Source organism: Cetorhinus maximus, chromosome 10 (genome assembly GCF_964194155.1).
Source record: "Cetorhinus maximus chromosome 10, sCetMax3.hap1.1, whole genome shotgun sequence".
Classification (NCBI taxonomy): Eukaryota; Metazoa; Chordata; class Chondrichthyes; order Lamniformes; family Cetorhinidae; genus Cetorhinus; species Cetorhinus maximus.
In genome coordinates, this window is record NC_135888.1 from 80,473,914 (window position 1) to 80,498,768 (window position 24,855).

At 41.8% G+C, this 24,855-nt stretch overlaps 1 protein-coding gene across 2 annotated transcripts in view; it reads left to right on the forward strand.

The window, feature by feature from the left end:
- shtn3 (shootin 3) overlaps nt 1-24,855 on the forward strand; it is a 136,215-nt gene that overhangs the window by 19,232 nt on the left and 92,128 nt on the right. For both annotated transcript variants that reach the window (XM_078550673.1, XM_078550674.1), the window contains exon 2: nt 2,588-2,648. In XM_078550673.1, the coding sequence (XP_078406799.1) occupies nt 2,588-2,648 (61 nt within the window). The remainder of the gene's footprint in view (nt 1-2,587; nt 2,649-24,855) is intronic.

A 24,855-nucleotide genomic window follows, 5' to 3' on the forward strand; every position in this document is an offset into this window, starting at 1 on the left:
CCTCACCCTGCCAGAGCGCAACAAGTCATTGAAGTGCTTGTGACACTGGATCCAGGTGCGCCGCACCACGTCACGGGAGCTCACCACCTCCGCCACCTCCTCCCAGGCACGTTTCATCATGTGGGGGGCCTCCTCCTCCCATCCTGGGGAATCAGCACCTCCTGCCGTGCTGCCACCTCCTCGAGGAGGGCAACAAGGCAGTCATCCAAAAAACGAGGGGCGCACAGGCCGTACCCTCTGGCCTGGTCTTTCCCGCTGCCCTACTCTCCAGCCTGACCTGCTGGTCTACCTCCCGGACTGACCTGCTTACCAGTCGCCCTCTGGTGAGCCCTTCCACTTGACATTGTGAGCAGCCTTACAAAGGCTGCCAGCGCTTCATATAAACAGGTCGTCGGGTCACCATTGGACCCAGTGGACAATGCACTCCCACCGCCGCCCACCCACTCCCGCTATCCTTGGGAGTCACGCATTACGCTGGGCCCGCTTAATTGGCCCGCCCACGTAAAATGGCGGTGTGGACCCGATCGCGGCTCTGCCCTCCCGCCAACCAGAAAATTCAGCCCAAAATGTTAACTCTGTTTCACTCTCCACAGGTGCTGCCAGACCTGCTGATATTTTACAGCATTTTTTGTTTTTATTTCAGATTTCCAGCATCCGCAGTATTTTGCTTTCATCTTACATTTCCATAAATGCTGATGCTTTCCTTTACTCTGTCTAAGCCGTGATGGTGTGTATCTTCAGGTTTTTTTGACTGGAGGTAGCATCACAGACATGGCTGACCCTGTCAACGCGATAACTTGTGTACTTCAACCTAAATTTCTGAATAATAACCAGTGAGTAGGGGCCCTGGCTCACTTAATACTCTGAATACAAGGGTACCAAGCTCAATTGTAATAAAAAGGGAAAGACTTACATTTACACAGGATCTTTCATGGCAACATGATGTCCCAAAGCATTTTGAAGCCAATGTTGGTTAAGGGATAACTGTTGGCCAGGGCACCAAGGAACCCCCCCTGTTCTTCTGTGAATAATGCTGTGAGACCTTTTGAGTCCACCTAAGATAGCAGGAGGAGCCTGAGTTTGATGCCTCATCCCACAGTGTTGCACTGAAGCATCAGCCTAGATTACATCCTTAAAACATTAGATTGGGCAATTAACCCACAACCATCTGACTCAGAAGAAGAGAATGGCACTACTGAGGCTGACACTTTGTAGTAACCTTACAATGCCCTGACTGAGATCATTTAACCAAAGCACTATTCCTGGGACTTTCCTGGTTTGTATGACTTAGGTAATCACTGAATATGCTTGCTAAGCTATCATGAAAGTTATAGTTCATGACTTTTAGAAAGTGAATGGAAATTAGCAACAATTGGGTTGATTGAATGCTAAGAGTTCCTGCTCCATCCAACACCATAATAAGGTAAGTGAAATAGTTGAAGTTTAACATATCAGTGGAATCTTGCGGCACTCCCTTGAAGGCTGGTGGTTTGGTTGCCAAGAACCTGAAGAAACTGATGGCTGAACAAACTGATCTTATAGTTGTTAGACCCCTAGCTGTACCTGCAAGGATATAACACTTGTTCCAAATGTACGTCCTGGACATCTACAAAGGAGCCTTTACCAAAAGGGCAGGCAGTGCACTTCCATCGGTGAATAAGTGTGCACACACCTTTAACATGGGTGCAGCGTGATTCCATTTCTAGGCCAGTCAGTCAGGATCAAAGAATATGGATGATGATGGATCTCCTATAGCTTCCACTCTGTTACTTTCAGGAGTCCCGGAGAAATTTTACTTTCACTTTTCTCTTCAGCCTATTATACAAACTAGTGAAATGTCCGGATATAAACTGTATGGTTTATCTACAAGGCCAGCATCAGGCTGGGTATTTCTCTAAGCTAACTCTGATGGATAGCTGAGCCAGCCCTAAGGTTAAAGCCACCAGCTTGAGTATCCTGAGGCAGTGCAGGTATTTGAGGATGGATGCTCTGAACAACCTCAAAGACGAAAGCCACCAGTGCCCATCTGAAAAGATTTTGTGTGACAAGTTACACAAAATGTTTTTGTTAATCCAACACTCCATTGAGTGTCTTGTGGTGGTGAAATACCACAAATTGTACACTCAGCTACAGTGCAACCAGGGGGGAAGATTGGTGGGCATACAAGCAGAAAACTTCAGCCAGCATGTACATAGAGCATGCATATTCACCACAAACATTTAGCCCAACACATCTACACATACCCAGACACAGAAAGTTAAGCATGCAAATGCAAACACAAAGAGGAGAGCAATTGCACTGTAGAAGTGAGTGTTCATGCCTCATTAAGAACCCTGATAAATGGATCAGGATTGTTACCCTTCATGTTGGAAAGATTACAAACAGTGTAAGCTTCCAATCCAACCACTGCCCACATACCTCATCCTGCCTATATTTGATCAGAGTGATTTTCAGAGATATGTCGTGGCCTTGATGCTTGAGTAAAGCCAGAGTTGTCAAAAGCAGAACGATGCTTACTATCAATTTAATAAGTTAATACATGACCTGGTCATTGAAGCACTACCTTATTTGTTTTTTTTCTCTTTAGTGCAAGCGACTGGCTCGTGAACGAGATGAGGCTGAGAGGCAGCTGAAACAGATCAAGCGAGGTAGGTCTGTTTCCCTTCCCATGTCCATCATTCTTTAATTTAATTGCTGTGGATGAAAACATTACATTGAGCAGCCACTCTGCAATGGTAAAAAAATATAATCTGTTCACAACAGTGAGGCAATCTATTCTGTGAGGGAAACTGTTCATTTTCCAGCTACCAATGACAGTGCCGCAACATTACTTTGCAATAAGCTGTTCATTTACACTCCACGTACAGGGCTGCTGAGAAGAAGGTACATTGGTTGGGGTTGTATAGGTGGACTGATATTCTACTGTAAGTAAAGGCTCTGTTTAGACATCACTAGTTGTTGAATCATGTTCTCAGAGCTCTGCAAATAAGGAAGCACCCAAACCCATAGGCTTCAATAAGATTGAAATCTTTTGTACAGCACCAGCATTGACTTGTTCAGTGGTGACATGTTTCATTGTTGATATCTTGAGAGCCATTGATGGTACAGAGCTTAAAATTAATTATAATCCCCCCTGGCAATGAAAGACAGTGATAATTTCTGATTTAAGAAGTTAGAATATTCCAAAATGGCTCAATTATTAATATTGCAATGCTAAAGGTTGAAAGCATGAAATTCATTTAGTTACCTTATAACTGCTCCCGCACTATAGACTATTGTCTAATATTGAAGGAAAAATTGGTTTATTCCTTTGCTGCGCTACCTGTCATCAAGGACATCTCAATGCAGAATCACTCCCACCCCAGCGGTTACTGTCTACATTTCAAAACTGAACAAAGACATTGGGGTTGAGTTCCTGTAGGAGTTTTCCCAATAATATGCTGCTTCTCTGGATTTTTCATAGATCATCTGCCAAAATCAAGGCAGGCGATGAGGAAAAGCCTTGCAGAAAATCATTCTTTATAGTATTATAGAATATTCCAGCACAGAAAAGATCACTAATGCCAGCAAGTCTGCACTAGAGTTCTTCACTGGAACCATTTAATCTAACCCTACTTTCCCATTCATTCCCCTTCCCTTTAACATTCTTCTCTGCCATTGTACTGTTACTTTTCAAATGTTGATTGAATTGAAGGCAATGCAGTATTGTAAAGATAGAACAAAAAATGTGTGCCATCCATAACAATGTTCAGATGCCATGGAGTTTGAGTTCAATGCTGCTCTGGTGTCGATTACCTCTCAGTTGTGCTGCTATGAAAAAATACTGAACAAAAGCCGTGCCTGCTCAAAGGGAGGGAAAGAAAATCTGCACATTATCAGTGAATATAAAATGGTTTGCTCCATTGGAATTCCAATCTATGGAAAGGGATTGATTCACTGAGATCCCATACGATGGGCATTGTTGAGAAGTGATTTGGTCTACTTCCATTCCCTGCAATGGGAATTTTGTCCATGGGGATTTCACATAAGGGAAGGGAACAGGAAGAAGTTTATTCCATTGGAATGTTGGCTGAAAGATTGGTTTCACATATTATTAACAGAAATGGCAAGCAGAAGGAAATGGAGTAAACGTTAGTCAGATTTCTTTATAACACTTTGATGTATAGACTGTCTCTTTAAGTATTGTGCCAAGTAAATGCCTATATAATGTGAGTCTGAGAAATTTTTAAGGGTGACCCCAATGTCTTACCATACGGCTAGATTATAGGTTTTACTATATTTCTTAAGGGTTTCTGTTGGGGTTATGGCAGGAAATCGGGTGAACCTCCAAAGAAATTTCCCCCCCATGTTACTTTGTGCAAGCTGCCCAAGTGGACCTTTGGCACATTGCTGCAGCAAGGTTCACTACAGACATTAACGAAGTGCCGCCATCAAAACTGTACCTCAGGAGCTGCATTAACATTGTCCCCTTGGTGGCATGTCGTTAACAGCATCCGCTGCTACTAATGCAGTGGGATGAATAAGTTACATTGTTTGTGCACAGTGCAATTGCATTAATGCAATGAAGCACGGAACAGACATAAGTGTATTATTGTGCAATGAGAATAGACTGGAGGTCAAGTTTCCTTATGGAAGCCAGTGATGAAAGATTCCACATAAATCAAAATTATAATCCAACAAAACCAGAATAGAAAAAGGCTGAAACAGATAACATCAGCATCTAACTGGATTAGCAAATTTGGGTTATCAAACTCGGGTTAAATTATATCAGATTCAGTCTCCCAGCTCATAAATAAATTATTTGCACAGCTTTTGTAATAACAGAGCAACTGTATTAGAGAAGGGAGTGTTTCATTATTTTAGTGAATAATTCAGCTCTGAATGTCAATAATTCAGCACTGGATGCTCTGACAGAAGCGTCTTGTGTTACCCACAGACTTTTGCAGCTTTTAATTCATTTTTTGGAAATTCAAACACTCTTTTTCTCAGGTGAAGGTAAGATATTTTTCTTACTTTATATGTAAGCTACATTCTTTCCTCTTTTTCTTGGGGATCTCCTCCCTCACTCAACTATATATCATGCACACATTCTGTATCCTTCACCTAACTCATTGAATTGTGGTGTGGGTGTTGTTACTAGGCACTTATAACTTTGGAAATATGATTTTTCAATTTTCAACTGACTGAACATTTTGTAATTTGAACGGAGACAGAGAAAACTGTTTAAAAATGCAAGGCCACATTTCAAAATGTAGGTGAGAAACAAATAAACCACCCTCGGGAGAGTGTGAAGAGAGAGCTATTTCCTATAATCCAGACACCCATCGAAAGTCAGAACTGTCTAAGGAAGAGACACGAAAACTGCAAAGTACTGGATAATGAAACAATGGCTGCAACAGATAGACATACCCAAAACCTTTTGGAAATGCACAATGAGTGAAGTATTTCAAGGCAAGGTTGCCAGCCACTTGAGAGAGATTGCAAGTGACACAGGTGGTGTCAAGAAAGTCTTCAGCAGAGGAAACACACACACACTGCTGAGGGTTGAAGGCTTTCGCTTTCTCCCTCTCTCTCTCTCTCTCTCTTTTGGAATAAGTGTGCCACCCAGTTCGAGAAGCCAACTCTACCAGAAACTTACCAGTGAACCAATATCTCAAAATAATTGCAACACCTTCTACATCTGACCACATCTAAGAAATCAGCTAACCTAAATCGGCTGCAACGTTTAATATCTACACCTCAAGGACAATAAAAGAAAGGTTAACTGTTTATTCTTTGACCTTTTGTAATTGGAGTCTAACTCCCCTTAATTTTGATACGTGTGTGTGTGTGTGTGTGTGTTCTGTGCATGTGTGTATTCTGTGCGTTTGTGTGTGTGTGTGTTCTGCGTGTGTGCGTGTTCTGTGCGTGTGTGTGTGTTCTGTGCGTGTGTGTGTGTTCTGTGCATGTGTGTATTCTGTGCATGTGTGTGTATTCTGTGTGTGTGTGTGTGTGTGTGTGTGTTGTGTGTGTGTGTATTCTGTGCGTGTGTGTGTGTGTGTTCTGTGTGTGTGCGTGTTCTGTGCGTGTGTGTGTATTCTGTGTGTGTGTGTTCTGTGCGTGTGTGTATTCTGTGCGTGTGTGTATTCTGTGCGTGTGTGTGTTCTGTGCGTGTGTGTATGTTCTGTGCATGTGTGTGTGCGTGTTCTGTGCGTGTGTGTGTATTCTGTGTGTGCGTGTTCTGTGCGTGTGTGTGTATTCTGTGTGTGTGTATTCTGTGCGTGTGTGTGTTCTGTGCGTGTGTGTATGTTCTGTGCGTGTGTGTGTTCTGTGCGTGTGTGTATGTTCTGTGCGTGTGTGTATTCTGTGCGTGTGTGGGCCCTAATGACTGCATGAGAGCTGAATGCTTGATGTTGCATTTTTATTATTTTTCTGGGGTTCAGTGATTAATAAATTTGCTATTTCTTTAACTCAAGAAAACCTTTGTGATTGGCTCCTTAATGCCCACAGCATAAATAGTTAAATACATTCCGATTTGGAAAAGGCATATTCTTGTAAAAAAGAAACTTAAACCTTTGTTGTGACCAACCAAGGAGGTTGATTAGAAGGGAGCCAGTGCACTCCTTCTCACCTGGTCATAACAGTGCCCAGTAATGACTCTCCTTCCTTCATAGTGAGGAGCTACCTATCCTCTGCATTAAAACCAACTCAGAATGATGTATCAAACTGAAATTAGTCTCTCAGCATGTGCAACTGTACAAGGCATTGGTGAGACCGCACCTGGAGTACTGTGCACAGTTTTGGTCCCCTTACTTGAGGAAGGATGCAATTGCACTGGAGGCGGTTCAGAGGAGGTTCACTTGATTGATTCCAGAGATGCGGGGCTTGTCTTATGAAGAGAGATTGAGCAGTTTAGGCCTATATTCGTGAGAGTGGATGAGAGGAGATCTAATTGAGGTATATAAGATGCTAAAGGGGATAGACAAAGTAGGCGTGGAGCGGATGTTTCCTCTTCTGGGGCATCCTAGAACGAGAGGCCATAGTTTTAGGCTAAGGGGTAGTAGTTTCAGATCAGAGATGAGGAGGAATTACTTTTCTCAAAGGGTCGTGAATCTGTGGAATTCACTACCTCAGAGTGCAGTGGATGCCAGGATGCTGAATGCATTTATGGAGGAGATAGACAGATTTTTAATTAGTAATGGGTTGAAAGGTTATGGGGAGAGGGCGGGAAATTGGAGTTGAGGCCAAAATGAGATCAGCCATGATCGTAATGAATGGCAGGGCAGGCTCGAGGGGCTAAATTGCCTACTCCTGCTCCCAGCTGTTATGTTCTTATGGAGGCTCAATCCCAGCTCTCTGTAGTGCAGGTAAATTGTCGGTCTACAATTTACAATAAGTTAACACAAAAGTTAGTAGAAATCTAGCACTCTCTTTCTATTGAAGGCTATAGATGCTGGGTCAATTGAAGTTTTCAAGATGGAGACCTATAGATTGTTGTTAAATGATGGGAATGGCCCACTCCTGTTCCTATGTTCCTAAGCCTTCCTTCATGGGGTTAGCAGGGAGAGGAGCAAATTTAATGTAAAATTATCAGGAGACACAAGCTGAACCAATTGAGTTGAATCCAATCCTTCTTCAGGCAACATGGCACAATTATTGAATTAACTCAAAACAAATGAAATCATACAGCTGTACATTTTGATTATAAGTGAAAATACTTTGTGACAACTGAGTGTTGCCGAGCCAAGAAACAATATTGTGATGGTGCATTCTTTTAGAACTGATTGCTGCTGATAAGTTATTCTGTCTATTGAGAAATTCATTGAAATGATCCTGAATTAACTGCTTTAATAGGCAAGTACTTCATCTATGCAAATGAACAAAACTAATAACAATCTGGTGATTTAAGGCAGAAACTGATAACTATAGCAAAGTTACATAAGTGGACCACATTTTAACAATGATGAACTTATTGATATACAGCGTATATTTACTAAAATGGTTTATATGATAAACGTTCGAAAATGGAGGAAGTCAAAAGGTCTGCCACAAAAATGATAATACAGTTTCTGGAGCTCAGTATAGTGTAGAGGGCTGCAGGAAATAAAGCAGTGATTTGAAATGTGCTCCTGGGTTTAATGCAACATACAACAGAAATAAATCATTGACTGGTGTAAGAGACAGGATGCTTCCAAGAAAGCAAAGCTGACATGGGCAGAAACCACAATGGCCAAACTGTGGCACACTTACAGGTAGTGCAGACAACAAAATCTTTTTGGATTTTGCTAAGTGTTGCACACATGTACTTATAATCAGAAATATTATCGTAAGAATTTTCACAAGCTTTACTATAAGTTGTTTGCCTCTAATAGTTATTAAAGTCCTATAAATTTTTATTTGCTTCTTGTGAAGAAGCTGATTATTGGCTTTCTGTTGTCTGTAAGTTTTACTGTAAAACATCAGTCTCTTTATGGACAACCCAAAGTCAGTATTCTATGTCTCAGTCACTCAAAAGCCTCAACGTCTCACTGGGGAAGAAGTGCCAAAGATAATAAGCCATGATCTTACTGAATGGTGAATCACACTCGAGGGGCCGAATGGCTTGCTCCTACTGCTAATTCATATGTTCATATATTGTGTCATATGTTGAGTAGGATCCCACCAAAGTCACTGAGGACCCTAGGTAGACATTGCCATCTGTACCCTAAGCTGTTGAACCATAGGAAAACATTACACTTTTACAGAGCCTCACCTGGTATTGTACCATGCAACTGAGCAAGTGTAGCACTAAGGTACAGAGATGGAGCAGCTGCAATTGACAGTTGCTGGCATGTCAGAGACCCCATTTAATACCAAGAACCTGCAGGAGAATGATACACCAGGTCACTCAAATATCTGAATGTGCACCACCTGAGTTCACACTGATGTACAATTGCATGACAGTGTCACATCACATATGGAGTTTGACTGGCACAGTTTTGTGCTGCAGATCGTTCTGACCGGATTGGTCACAATAAGCATTCCTTTCCTCACTGCTCCAAATTTTTTCAGTTAGGTGCTCCTCAAGTCCTCTGAGCAACGATAGTATCCCACTCAACTACTGCAAAGTATAGACCAGGGATGGTTGCTTCAGGACTTCCCAAAACTCATCAGTCATTTCACTCCTGTAAATGGGTTCTGTAGTTTGATCAAGAAATCTTCAATTGTATTCTCCAAAAATGCCTCCTTTCCTTATTCCCTCTCTGCTATTGTACATGTTTTAATATAAGCTGTTATATTTTTATAATTTTCTGTTACAGCAGCTGTTATTTTGTCCTCTACTTTTCGCTTCTATTCTTAAGTTCATAGATAAACTGCTTCATTTCCTGCTAGAGCAAATAATGCTATCGGCAAAAATGTTGCAATTGCCAACTTTTCCCAAGTTCATTCACAACACTGAAGTAATGTATAATATAACACTGATAGGATTGGATACACATTGCACTGAGCGGCCAGTGTGGGAGAAGATTAAAAGACCAGAAAGCTCTCCATGTTGTTTATACATAAAACTAGATGGGTCCGGTTCTCCGTGCTGAAGTACTCTCTCACTTATTTAATAATACAATTATTATACAATAATAATAATAATAATAAAATCAGGTTCCAATTACGTTAAGCCTTCTTACGTGAAAATCAGACATGGCTGGAGACAGATGCTGTTTTATATGGGCAGCTGCCTCTGCGAAATTCCATGCACAAATCCCTACCCAGCCCCAGCACTGCTCCCATGAACATAGTAGATGCCGTGGTTGGGGGCGGATCTTCCGGATTTCAGCCCTCTCCGCAATTTTCCTAGCAATGGAGATGTGAGAATCCAGGCCTAAATATTCAGTTTTATACTACCAACAGCAATTTTTTGGGCCACTTTGGGTTGTTTTTTTCCAAGGAATGGGCTGTTCCAGGCCTTTCTTTCCAGGCTATAGTCTCTTTCTCTCCCATTCCTTGTACTCTGGCTATTCCAGAAAGGCTGATAGAGAGACAGAGAAGGGGAGAGAGAGAGAGACTGAGAAAGAGAAAGTGAGACACCTTCTTAGAGGAAAAGTCTGAGGAGGTATAGGGGTCATATATATAGGCAGCAGGGCCAGGGCCAGGTCAGGGAATTGTGAATTCAGATAGACACTGTAGCTTCTGTGGTAAAAAAGCTTGAACAAAGCAGAGAAGCCACACAGAATATACGATGTGGAGAAGGGGAACAGCTTCATGATACAGCAAGTGAGAGAGTACTTCAGCACGGAGAACTGGACCCATCAAGTTTTATGTATAAACAACTTTTGCAGATTAGATCTGTTGGGTGCAGGTCTAAACTTTGCACAGTTCCTTGGGAAGGTGAGATACTCCTTTGGAGAGGTAGGGTACCCATTTGAAAATGTTTCTGGGACACTTTTGGTGATGGTCAGGTGCCTTTGGAAGAGGAAAGGCACCCTTTGGGATCATTAAAAGTGGAGATGAGTATGCATAAAAAGTGCATAAACTCTTTGGAGCTGTCAAGAGAGCTGTAAACAGGAGCTGTCAAAAGTGTCAATAACAACTGTCAACAGGAAATGTCAAGAGGAACTGTCAAGGAGAATTGTCAGAAGTGTCAAAACAACTGTCAACCTGTAAAAAAATTTAAAACTCCTGCCCTTTAAATCTTTGAAGAAAACTGTGAAGGGTTAAAACAATCATTGCTTGCTATTTCACTCTGTTGACATAAGCCTAAAGATTTTCATTACTGAATTTGTGCTGCATGACTGATTTCGCAACCTTCCATTATCACTGTGGGGTGCCTTCCATTTCACTGTTTGATTGACAGCTCCAAGTTGTTATAGACTCTTAGAAATGGAACAATGAATTCCTATGCTTGTTTTTATAAGGGATTATGTAGTTGAAGGAACATAAATGTAATGAATGAGTTTTTATGAATGAGTTTTCTAAATAAAGTCTGCAATAGATGCTTAGAACTTTACTTAATCTCAGCATGGCTCCTGAAGTCTACCCATGGTGGACACTGGGTGAGTTGGCATGGTAGGCGTAAGGGGGAAGAGTGGTTGATGAAAGGGCATGGGTTGGTATGATTGGCACTAAGGTGGCATAGTGGCTGTAAAGGGCCATGAGGGTGTGTGGAGGACATGGGTTGGCATGGAGGCTTTAAGGGGCCACTAGGGTGGGTAGAGGGGCATAGATTAGCATGGGGATGAGCGACAATAGGGGCAGGATAAAAGGCATGAGGTGGCATGCATTGGCAAGAATGGGGTATGGGGAGTATGTGGGGGAGATGAAAGAGTTTGAGGGGTGAGGGCTGGAGGGCTGTTATTTGCTTTAAAGCTTTTTAAAATATCTTTGACAAAGCGTCGGTGCACTTTTGCCCAGCCTGCCTCTGCACCCAGCAGCCTCTGCATTCGCTCTGGGGTCACCTGGCCTAACTCCTAGAGAACCCTGCCACCCCAGAATGCCAATCCCAACTTCTAGGGCACTTTCTCCCAGGTCGGGTTTGCAGTCAAGAAATGTCATGACTCTGCACTCCTGTCCTGGGAGCAAACATTCAGGCCTTTACGTTTATTGTTTTGTGTAAAATAATCCCAAATGGCACAGATACTTAAGAATTCTACTTCAAAAAATCTAGCTTGAAAATGGTAAGCATTTACTGCTGTGTAAACTTATAGTTAGCAGCAATAACGCTGTCATTAAACACCTGGACCAAAGGGCACAGTCAAATTACCAACAGAATTCCACATGTCCTGTCTAAAATTGTACACCTGCACACTTAAACAATTCCAGAGCAGTATATAATTGTGTATTGTTAATGGAGTGCTGTTAAAATTATTAATTGTGAGATAATTAAACAGAGATGGAGAAATGGCAGGACCTAGAAGAAAACCACTGCATCCAGGATTTAATGTTACATAGCTGAGTTGAAGCATCAGCAGCGGAAGTTAATGGGCTCCCCTGCTTTGAAGTAGAATACAGGAAGAACTGGATGAGGAAGTTTCTAAGAGTTCACATCATCTGATGGGGGGCCATGGTTTTTATTGGTTGGATGCAGTCAATATTTCTTGTACAGCTATTCATAATATAACACAGTGAATGGAAACTGCACATATTTATGAGATTGGAACTTGCTAATGTCACATCAGGGAGATAAATAGGTGCTCCAGCTTGAAATTATCCCATATATTTTAAATTTGTTGTCTCTGGTTCAATTGTTTATCAATTGGGGGTTAATTCTATTCAGATGGCAGGTATTAATTAGGGATCACCCTGTGCTCATATTTTGGAGCATCCTTTAAATTTTTGGTTTGTTTTCATTACAGTGGGTTCTTGACGCCCCTTTCAAATGGGGCAGTTAATTAGAAATGGGTGCTACAAAAGAAGTATTTATGGAACAGACTGAAAGTGTGGTTGTGGGTTGGAGGTATATGATAAGCTATGTGTCTCTCTCTCTCTATTAAGTGTATTAAGACTAGACTCCAATGTCCTATCCTTCACCACCTGGCTATCTGAGTTCCAACAACCTCCAACAAAAGAGTGGAAGGAAGAATTTCAGACAGTATCCTGCGATGAAATTTCACGTTTTATGTATAGCAATGTTGGAAAGCCATTTATGAAGAAAACATTTATGATTTAATTGCACACATGCAAAGAAAGGCCTCTCCATTGTCTATTTGTTGCATGTTGACTGGCACAGTGCCGGGGCAGTCAACGATACAGAGGAGGTCACTATCAATATGTTAGTGCGCATCATTTAAACAATTTATAATCATTGTATATAATTTATCAGCCACGGGTAATGTTTAGATAGTTCTAGGTTCCAGCAAAGATAGTGAAGTATAACAGAATCAGTTGTCTGTGTGCCTTTGTATAAATTATACACTTAGATGAAGCTGAGTATGCTAACTTACAGTAGGTACAGAGCCATTAGCAATTTCAGAGTTGTCACACAGAATCATGGATATCTGTTCCAGGCACCACAGTTAAAAAGTGAAGGATAGTCAGTTATAAAGACGACTGCACATTGATCTCTGAATAGCTGTCATTATTATAGGTACTGAAACTGAAGATTACTTGTAGATCAAGGTTGGTTTGCATTGTAGTTTGAGCATCTGTCTCTGTGCTGATAGAATTCAAACGTGGTTTAATGAAACGAGTCGTGTTCTAATGCAGGAGTCTGTCACTGTATGCAACTTATAGATAACATTGAGACCTTGTTTAATGGATCTCATTTACATTGTAATAATTGAGATTAATTTGCCAGAAAGCAACTTTGGCTCATGACTGAACTGCTGCTGAACTTGTGTTTTTCTCAGGACTTCATTACACAGCATGATAACAATGCTAGTGGTATTCTCCATGGATTCATGCTTTTTAAAAATTTAGGACATCAGCATAAAGGGGAAGTAGTGAGGCCTGCAATATGGCACTGAGAAGGCCAGGTACAGAAGAGTGGGATACAGCTTTAATGAGGGGCACTAATGCTTCATCATCAGTGTCATATGGGAAGCTCTTTTGAAGCTTCCTTGTTCTTCTTGCTGCTTTCTTTTCTGGTTTTAATTCCTCTCTTCCCTCTCTCTTCAAATATTAATTTTTTTCTGTTTTTGATCTTTACTTCAAAACATTGGAACCACAGATACACGTATTTTGAGGCAACAAACAAATGCACATGTACCTAATATTGAAGGGCAGACAGTGAGCGTGAGAGACACTGAGCTCTCAGGGCATGTGTGCCTGGAAGCATGGGAGGTATCATGATCAAAGACCCTCCTTAAAGACCAAACACCTGGAAAAGAGCAGAAGGCAAATCTAAGGCCACTATATGAGGGAGATCCATATTGTTTTTCCAAATAGGAAGTCTCTATCACAGACCATTTAATAATCCTTCCAGAATACTAACCCTTACTATCTTCCCATTCACAGTTTTTGATGCCCACCTGAACAGACTTTGGTTGAATGTCTCATCCAAAGGATGTTGTTTTTGACACTAGACAACATTGATTCTCTTTGTTTCATGTCATGTTTATGAAGCTTATACAAAGTAAACACTGAGTAATTGGTCTTTTTGCATAACTGAATTCTAAATAGAACCAATACATATGAACATGCATACGAACATGTGAACTAGGAGCAGGAGTAGGCTACTCGGCTCTTCGAGCCTACTCCGCCATTCAATAAGATCATGGCTGATCTGATTGTAACCCCCTTCCTATCCCTGATAACTCCTTTCATCCCCTTGTTTATCAAGAATCTATCTACCTCTGCCATGAAAACATTAGAAGACTCTGCTTCCACTGCCTTATGAGGAAGAGAGTTCCAAAGACTCACTACCCTCTGAGAGAAAAACTTTCTTCTCATCTCTGTGTTAAATGGGCAAACCTTATTTTTAAATGTGACCCCTAGTTCTCCCACAAGAGGAAATATCCTTTCCACAGCAACCCTGTCAAGACCCCTCAGGATTTTAAAGGTTTCAAACAAGTGACCTCTTACTCTTCTAAACTCCAGCGGATACAAGCCTAGCCTGTCCGATCTTTCATATTAGAATAACCTGCCCATTCCGGGTATTAGTCAGGTAAACCTTCTCTGAACTGCTTCTAATGCATTTACATCCTTACTTAAAAAGGGACACCAGTACTGTACACAGTATTCCAGATGTGGTCTCACCTGTCCTGCACAACTGAAGTATAACCTCCCTACTTCTGTATTCAATTCTCCTTGTAATAAACAATAACATTCTCTTAGCTTTCCTAATTACTTACTGTACCTGCATACGAACCTTTTGCAATTCATGCGCTAGGACACCCAGATCCCTCTGAATCTCAGAGCTCTGCAATTTCTCACCATTTAGATAATATGCCTCTCTTCTTTATTCTTCCTGCCAAAACTGACAATTTCAAATTTTCTCACATTATACTCTATTTGCCAGATCTTTCCCACTCACTTAACCTACACATGTCCCTTTGTAGCCTCCTTGTGTCCTCTTCACAACTTACTTTCCTGCCTATCTTTGTGCCATCAGCAAATTTAGCAACAATCCTATCCATCCCTTCATTTACGTAAATTGCAAAATGTTGACAGCTCAGCACTGATCCATGTGGCACACCACTAGTTACATCACGCCAACCCGAAAAGACCCATTTATGGCTACCCTTTGCTTCCTGTTAACTAGCCAATCTTCTCTCCATGCCAATATGTAACCCCCTACAACATGAGCTTTTATTTTCCGTGATAACCTTTGATGTCCCTCCTGGTGGTTTAAGGAACATTATTGGTGCCAAACATTGCATTGATATGAGGTCTGATCTGGATCTGAGATAGGCTTTTGGATACCTGTCCTCATATATTACCATTTTCGGTTCCTTCAATGTCATCTTTTCTCTCAATGCCTAGCAGTTGTTCCCATAAGTGAAATTTGACGGACATATTGAAATGTTCATAATTATCATACATGCAATAATTTGTCAATGGATTTAATATAATTTCTAATCATGCAACCAAGCTCCCTTCAACATGGTGATTACTCCTATTAACACTTTGAGACTTAATCCAAGTTATCTTTGAAAAAAGCTCTGCTACTAAATGATGCTGTGTTATTTGCTTAATTTAAATATTTCAACAATAATTGCATGCAAAATTTTATTCCAAGTTTGAAGGAGTAATTCCTGTTGAGACCAGAGTTTTACAGACTAATGCCACAAATTTCATTAGTTACAAACAAATTGCAAAATAAAGCACCATAGCATGCAAATGTTAAAAGTGCAATATGAGTAGAACATAACCAGAAAGACATTGGAGATGGACATAACTAATTACTTACTTACAAGAAAGGTTCCTTATTTAGTTCATCTGTCCCTGTTAGTTCAGCAAGCAAATGTTTAAACCTCCCTGTCGCTTGCCATTTTAACACTCCACCCTGTTCTCTTGCCCACATGTCTGTCCTTGGCTTGCTGCATTGTTCCAGTGAAGCCCAACGCAAACTGGAGGAACAGCACCTCATCTTCCGACTAGGCACTTTACAGCCTTCCGGGCTGAATATTGAATTCAACAACTTTAGATCTTAAACTCCCCCTCCTCCCATCCCCACCCCGTTTCTCCCCCCTCCCCCTTTTTTTTCAATAATTTATATAGATTCTTCTTTCCCCACCTATTTCTATTATTTTTAAATCTAAAACTAAAACCTTGTTAGTCTTTCCACCCCACCCCCACTAGAGCTGTACTTTGAGTGTCCTGTCTTCCATTCTTAATTAGCACTTTTCTTAGACAAATATCACCACCTTCAACACCTCTTTGATCCTTTTGTCTGTGACATATTTTGATTATCTGCTCCTATCACTGCTTGCTTATCTCCACAATCACCACACCCTCAACTTCTCTCTCCCCCCCGCCCCCCCACCTTAAACCAGCTTATATTTCTCCCCTCTCCTAACTACGCTTCAGTTCTGCCGAAGGGCCGTGAAGGCTCGAAACGTTAACTGATTTCTTCTCCACCGATGCTGCCAGACCTGCTGAGTTTTTCCAGGTAATTCTGTAAATGTTTTATTGTTTTACTGTGAATTCAGCTGTTTCGACTACCAGCATTCTTCCTTCCCCCTATCTAGGGTTTATTTCTGGGCTCTTCCCCACCTGTTCTAGAAGCTTTTGAGAGATTTCTATGCAGTGTCAAAGCTCGTATTTTTAATACCTTATGTGCCAAGAACACTACCTCCAGAAACTCTCAAATGTATGAATTCTGAGATGAATCAAAAATAGTTCATGCAGCTTTCAGACAACCAGAACAGGCAGTTTTCCAAACAAATTAGTGTTCTCTATATGAATCCGATTAAATTGCACAAATTATTACAATATGCAAAGTCTGAGATTAAGCTATTTGTATATACACACTAAATGGGATTGTTAGGTAACTACTTAAACTCTTCCAATAAACTAAGCAGTTCTATATACATTTGCTAATTAAATTAATGCGACTGTGATGAAAGCAGTTTCCGAGCTCCACTAAAGGGAAAGGAATTCCTGTGTTTTCTTTCATATGACTTTAGATAGAGGCTTAAAAAAATGGTCAAGGATTGGTGCATCTTTTTAAGATTGCCTTTGTTTTTGTGCCAGAGGAATGGTTAATACACAAATCAATTTTCATTCATCCGCAATTTCAATGAGAATTGCCTGGACTCCTCTGTTGGTGTTACTGACCTTGTTCAGAAGCGGCTAGGGTGTGAAATTTTAATGTTGAATGTTTGCTGGCTGGGAAAGTTGTTGAATTCATTGGCTTTCATGGCAGACCTAATGAGGGATTGTCTTGGCACGAAGACAGTTAATGTCTCAACATTAACATCTGTGAAACATAATCCTTCACATAAACATCATTCCATAACTGCTTATCTTTAGGTCAACATCACTTCTTTTTTCATCTCAGTTTTAGTTTTTTAAAGTATCCTTTGCAATATCATCTCATTCATGTGGAAATTTCATATCAGGAAGCCTACAGGAGAATAACATTTTTCTTGTCAGTGTTAGAAAATCTTTTGGCTTCTTTAAAGAGTTTCTTTTATTCATTCATGGGATGTAGGGATTGCTGGCTAGGCCAGCATTTATTGACTATCCCTAATTGCCCTTGAGAAGGTGATGGTGAGCTGCCTTCTTGAACCGCTGCATTTCATGTGGTCTAGGTACACCCACAGTGCTGTTAGGGAGGGAGTTCCAGGATTTTGACCCAGCGACAGTGAAGGAACGGTGATATATTTCCAAGTCAGAATGGTGAGTGGCTTGGAGAGGGATTTCCAAGTGGTGGTGTCTGCTGCCCTTGTCCTTCTAGATGGTGCTGGTCGTGGGTTTGGAAGGTGCTGTCCAAGGAGCCTTGGTGAGTTCCTGCAGTGCATCTTGTAGATGGTATGCACTGCTGCCACTGTATGTCAGTGGTGGAGGGAGTGAATGCTTGGGGATGGGATGCCAATCATGCAGGCTGCTTTGCCCTGGATGGTGTCAAGCTTCTTAAGTTTTGTTGGAGCTGCACTCATCCAGGCAAGTGGAGAACATTCCATCACACTCCTGACTTGTGACTTGTAGATGGTGGTCAGGCTTTGGGGAGTCAGGAGGTGAGTTACTCGCAGCAGGATTCCTAGCCTCTGACCTGCTCTTGTAACCACAGTATTTATATGGCCAGTCCAGTTCAGCTTTTGGTCAATGATAACCCCCAGAAGTTGATAGTGGGGAATTCAGCGATGGTAATGCCATTGCATGTCGAGGGGCAATGATTGGATTCTCTCTTGTTGCTGAAGGCCATTGCTTGGCACTTGTGTGGCACGAATGTTACTTGCCACTTGTCAGCCCAAGCCTGGATATGGTCCAGGTCTTGCTGCATTTGGACATGGACTGCTTCAGTACCTGAGGAGTCGTGAATGGTGCTGAACAATGTGCAATAATCAGCACTTTTGACCTTATGATGGAAGGAAGTTCATTGATGAAGCGTTTGAAGGTAGTTGGGCCTAGGACACTGCCCTGAGGAACTCCTGCAGTGATGTCCTAGTACTGAGATGATTGACCTCCAACAACCATCTTCCTTTGTGTTAGGCGAGTTTCCCCCCGATTTCCATTGACTCCAGTTTTGCTAGGGCTTCTTAATGCCACACTTGGTGAAATGCTGCCTTGATTCCAAGGGCAGTCACTCTCACCTCACCAATAGCCAATAGAGAGAATGAGCTAAATCTGTCCCTGTGGTAGCATTTTCCCATGTAAGCAGTGAGTGACCATGTTTCAAGGATCAATGATATCTTGAAACATAAAGTAGAGGCAACAGCTTTGCTTTCTTTATTGCTGGTCATGGTAGGCACATAGGCCCAACATTGACCTTTGCTGTCTGTTACAGGAATATACGTTACAGTTTGGGATGCAAAACGGATCACTTCAAATGCATTATTCCTTAAGAGCAGTGCTTGACAAAAATTTGTTTAGATGTTATTCTATTCAGTTTGATTAACTCAAAAACTTTGGTATTGTATGGACAAACTGAAGAAATGTCATTATATTTGAATGGGGGATCTAATAACAATGGCTTTAAGAGGTTAATATTTTAAAATAACTGAGCTATTTAATGTAAACCTACCACCACACAACAGGTCCAAGCTTTGTCTACAAGCTTTGCCTGTGTTTGAACACAGCGAGCAGCAATCAATCTAGTATCCTTATGAGAGAGTCTGTTTTTAATAGGCTTAGTTCTGATATTTCTTCATCGGATTGGGAATAGTATCCTTGTGGCTGATACTATTTCAATTGGCAGCCAGTCAGCAAGTTTAAAGCCAACACAGTGACTGAACTAGTTCTGTCCCTGGGGTAATGTTTCACAGTGTAAGAAATGAGAGACCATGTTTGAAGGATCAATAAAATGTTGAAAAGTAGAAGGAAAAATTCCCTTATTGTTTTGACATTTCAAGCAGTTTAGTAAAGTTTGTAACTGCTGCAAATGTGCAGCTTGTGCCAAAAACTATTCATTTATCTCTCTAATGTTAAGCAAATTTATCTATTGGTTTATAGATTGAGGTCCTGTCAGATGGAATGTAAATTTACCTTTGAGGTGAAGGGAGTTGCAGACCTGAAAATGATCAAATAAAGATTTAAAAAGTTTCAAAAAATTATCCATGCACCACAATCAATCAACTTAAAATATACCTCATAAAAATGCTGTCCACAGATATTTATTTTTATTTTATTTCATAATGGAGATTCTGTCCCGCCCTTGGATGAGATTTGATGAAAAATGTCAAGTCCGCCTGGCCGATTCACCTGTCCGCCAACTGTAAGGTTGGACGGGGCAAGAAAATCGGAGACAATTGCGCCGTTAATGGGTTTAATTGCGCTCTTAATTGTCGGCGGGCGCGCTTCCGACTTTTGCGCATGCCCGCCAAGCGAAATATTGCGTGAGTGCCCGATGACGTCGGGACACTTGCCTAACGTCATCTCGCGTGATTTTACGCCCGGTCAGGTCGGGCGCATGCCTGCCCGCAGGACGTAAAACTCTGCCCATTGTGTGGGACTGGAGAAACAGTACCACCCACGTGATGATGTAAAAGAGAGTCACATGACTAAGATTCTAGGGGAGATAGCCCACGGCTGAGACTGAGTAATACAGGAACTGGATCCCGTAACCCCAAGCTCGGGAATGGACGTATGCCGGATTTGCGGATTTTACGAATTTTAGGTCCTTGGCCTAGCATGTACTTATAAAACATAGAATAAAGTATGAAAAATAAACATTATAAGGGATTTATTCAAATTGCCAACCAGAGCAACAGCTTCGAATGTAACTGGTTTTTGGGTCCTTCCAGATTTTGGGATGCCTGCTGAGGCGCCCAGTACCTGTACCTGTAGTCTTGTACATCTGTAAACAGATCTGTTCTTACAATAAACCAGTTATTGTTCAGGCATCTCTATGTCTCTGCAACTATCCCTTAGCCAGTCAAAACATACAATAATGAGGACATGCTCTAGTTCATAGGGGACATGAAGTTCATTTGCAGGAGTGGTCATTAAGGTTAAATCCAAGAGGAAGATCTCGCATTAAAACATAACAAACTGCTTCTTCTTAAAGATTATTGGAATGTGTAGGAAATATTTGTGAAGGGGATAGTTTAATCTCACATTTATCATGTTCTAGGATCAAAACTTGAAGGAGAGATAGTCGCAGGGATATGGGAAAGAGAGGGGGTGTGGGATTAACTGGATTGGTCTTCAAAGGGGCCACACAGACTCGATGGTCCAAATCACCTTTTTTTAATCATTCATTCATGAGATGCGGGCGTCGCTGGCTAGGCCAGCATTTATTTCCCATCCCTAATTGCTCTTGAGAAGGTGGTGGTGAGCTGCCTTCTTGAACCACTGCAGTCCATGTGGTGTAGGTACACCCACAGTGCTGTTAGGGAGGGAGTTCCAGGATTTTGATCCAGCAACAGTGAAAGGACGGTGATATATTTCCAAGTCCAGATGGTGAGTGGCTTGGAGGGGAACTTCCAGGTGGTGGTGTTTCAATCTATCTGCTGCCCTTGTCCTTCTAGTTGGTAGAGGTCATGGGTTTGGAAGGTGCTGCACCTTCCATGATTCTATTTGTACTAGTGGTACTTGCTGTATATTTGTCCTCCTGTATAATCATCTTACGTGAAAAGAAGCCTGACTGTAGGTTTTAGCCTGATTGTAATGGTACTTACCTCCTTTCAGTACAAAGAGCAGTGTGTATTGAGCATACTTTGTGGTTTCGCTGCACTATAGCAGAATTAAAAGGCAACCCTTGGTCCTGAGACATGCTAACCCATTTACAGCACACATAAGGATACAGGTTTTGGCTCATAGACACATGAATGGCGCAAATGTCTCCGACTTTCTGTGACCTGTCCAACCTTAAGGTTGGCAGATGGGTGAATCGGCCAGGCAGCCTTTACATTTTTCATCAAAGCTCATCCAACGGCGGGATGAAATCTCCGTTATGAAATTAAATCTGTGGACAGCATTTTATGAGGTATATTTTCAGGTGCTTGATTGTGATGCATGGACATTTTTTTGCAGCTTCTTAAACCTTCATTTAATCATTTGAAGGTCTGCAGCTCCCTGAGGCAGCTGTCTGCGCTCATCCATGCCTGTGGTGACATCAATGCCTGCCCTCATCCCATCCCTACCCTAGCAACACTGAGCTTTTCAGCGCGCCTTTCACACTGGCTGGCCATCAATTGGCCAGCCAGCGTGAAATCGTGGTCGCGGGCCAATCGCGATCGGTGGTCCGTTTCCCGGCTGCTCCAGGGCCTGCCCATCCCATGAGCCCACCGAAGGTAAAATTCAGGCCATGGGGCAGGATATTTGTTTTGGGGTCAGGACCTCTACTTCGGGATCAAATGTGGGTCCTGACCCATCACCATGTCGGAAATAGTCAGCTGACACAATTTTCTAAGGAATAGCCACATGGTCAGAGGACATGCTCATCGTCCAATTAAGGATGGCAAGTGGACTCCCAATGCTGGAGGTCCAATAGGTAGCCCCCCCCAGCACTGAGGGAGCAGCAGCCTGTTGATGCAGGTAAGGGAGAGTGAGACAGACTCAAGGTGGAGATGTTGTCACAGCTCTTTTAAAAGTTTTGAAAATAAAATTGGTCACAATTGCCAGTTCACCATTGTGGAGACCCAGAGCTCCTCCACGGGACAGATCTTAGCTGCAGATCTGTACCTGCAGCAGCGGTGGGTGACTTTAAATTATTCTGGAGTGCTGGCTCCCCTAGCTGGTCTGCTGCTGGGAGGCCACCTCCTTTCACTGGCCATGTTTTGGCCACTGTGGGGTTCGGGGGTCGGGGGGGGGAGGGGGGTGCGGTGGGGTGGAGGGGGCCTGCCTGCTGACTGGAAAATTCATGTCATTGTGAGAAAGGGGCCACAATAGTTGTCTTAAAGGTGGGTAGCTGTTACACCTCTGACCTGGCTGTCTTGAAAATGGCCCAGAGTTTGCTGTCAGTCCCTGGCCTTGTCTCCCATGGCCATTTGAAAATCCAGCCCCAATTATGATAGCTGTTGTTTTGTTGTAAGCACGAGTTAAAGCATTGGAGAAAGCTCAAACAGTAGGAGAGGCCTCTTGCTATTAAGTCAAGCTGGCAAACAATTCAAATGTCACACAGTAGTTGTTAAAAAATCAAAAAATCTGGCAACATTCTGAGATTGGAACAATATCTATTTTAAAATGTAATCAGTAAACAGAAAGGCTTATCTGGCAAATATGGATTGGTCCCCAGAGTCAGTGCTGAATATTTCAGAACTGCTGTTCTTTGCGCTGCATTGTAGTGTGAATGTCTGTCACTTCTGAATGTTAGACCAAGAGCCCAAGGCTGCTTGTATTTAAACATTGCAGTAAATTAACATGCTGTCTTTTTACCTCTGAGACCCACGTTCCAGTTCTGCCCAAACTGATGGGATAAAAGCTCCATCTACGTGGTGACTGCAAAATGCTTATGCAAAATGAATTAGAATCACGTCAACCTAGTTCTCATGCATAGTACAAAAATCATTCATGCATTATCAAAAAAATTGAAGTAATATGATTTAACGTGCTTGGTATATTTACACTAAGGATCTACGAGGGAATATTAACTGTGACATTCTTGTTATTGGAATGAGCATTCAGGATTCGGGTTCCATTCAAAATGGTCAGTGCCAATTCTTTTTCAAGAGTTTCACTGGGCCAAACTTTGGATCCATTATACCAAACCCAATTGAGAATCCTAGAGTTTGGTTTAGTCAACTGCTCCATTAGCGCTGAAAGTGAAAGATGAGTAAACAGCCCAGTCTAGAGATAGAAAAAGCATGGGTTTCAGCAATGCTGGAATTAAGGTAATGATAAAGGTGTTTTGGAGGTATAAATTAGAACTCTTGATGTGGAAGAGACAGGACTTGCAGTTTAGTTTAGGGTTGATGCAAACTCTCAGCTACTGTTAGGTTCACTGTGACCAAACAACAAAGAGAGCAGGATGGAATGTTTGGCAGGAGCTGAATGGATGGTTTTTGTCTTGCTGGAACTTGTTAAATTCTTCCCATCTCTGATTGTTGGACAAGCCAGTTGACAGTGATAATGATGGAGTGATAATGCTGACAGAATAGGCGTCAACAGAAATAATGCAGAAGGCGCCTCATTTTCCTAAGAGGACTGAAGGGTAACAAAAAATTAGGGAGGCAAATCTGGGCCATTGGATTCACTGAGGTCACCATGCAGAGGCACAAATGGAAGTCAATGCTAATACCTGCTGACTACAGTGGGACAAATAGGAGTAGAACAAAGCAAGGGTGGACCCAGAGAGCTAGTCTTTCTTCTTTGACCTACCCAATTGCAATTGGCATTTTCTGGATAATTATGGCCTCCCAACTTCCACACTCTTTAGTCTAGCTTATCCAAAATTCTGCCTCCTATATCCTAATTGATTAATTAATATTGATCACAATGTCAACCTCACCCCTATTGGCAATCAACATGAGGCTTTTTCTGCAAGGAGATGTATATAATATTTATGAAGCCAGATTGTTAAAATTGAGAAAGCGAGTGAAGCTAAACTAGGGTTTTGAAAGTTTGAAGATTGAGGAGGTTATTTGTTTATTTAATGTGGCCACAGAGCCCAACAATAGCCTTGTTAGTGGCTAGATGAAGTTCTTTAAGCCCTCCTTCAAGTTCAGTCAGCGGACACCCCTCGGCAACATGAGTCATTGTTTTGACTGCACCACAACTGCAGCCTGGATGGTCTGGCGGCCCCACTGATGTTGAGTGGCTGCACAGAGGAGCTAGTAAATGCGAAAAGTTCCTTTCTTTACATGACAGCTGCAGTGGAAAGAAAGATCAGAAGCAGACGAAGAAGAATTTGTTGTAACACTTAACATGTTCATTGTTTCCCTCCAGCTTAATTAGGCTCAGTCTTATGGAGAAGAATATTGTCAAAGCCATTTGTTAAAAGCTGTTAGCTGTTAAAGTGTCTTATCGCGTGGATATGATGTCATTGCTATGGAAAATACACTGAATCGTGCAGCTGCTCTTCCTTCTCAACAATCAAGGCCACTGCCTTTATAAACTCTGACCACTATTATCAGGCCTGGGACTAATCAGGGACAATGAGAAGGGAAGGAAGCAATTGTCTGTGTTTAATAGGAGACTTCTTAAGCTCCAGTGAACTGGAAAATTAGTGTCAGTAAAAATGGAGATAGATTAGAAAATTACAGAAAATGTTAACAGCATGAATTTATTCACACAGTATTGAAAGTGGATTTAGATTAATGCAGGGGTTTAAGTAGCTTAGTTCTCCCTGAGCCAAGAAGCTCAGTTTTGATTGATTCTGAATGGATCTTTGTGATGGTAATTGTCAGATTATGTCAG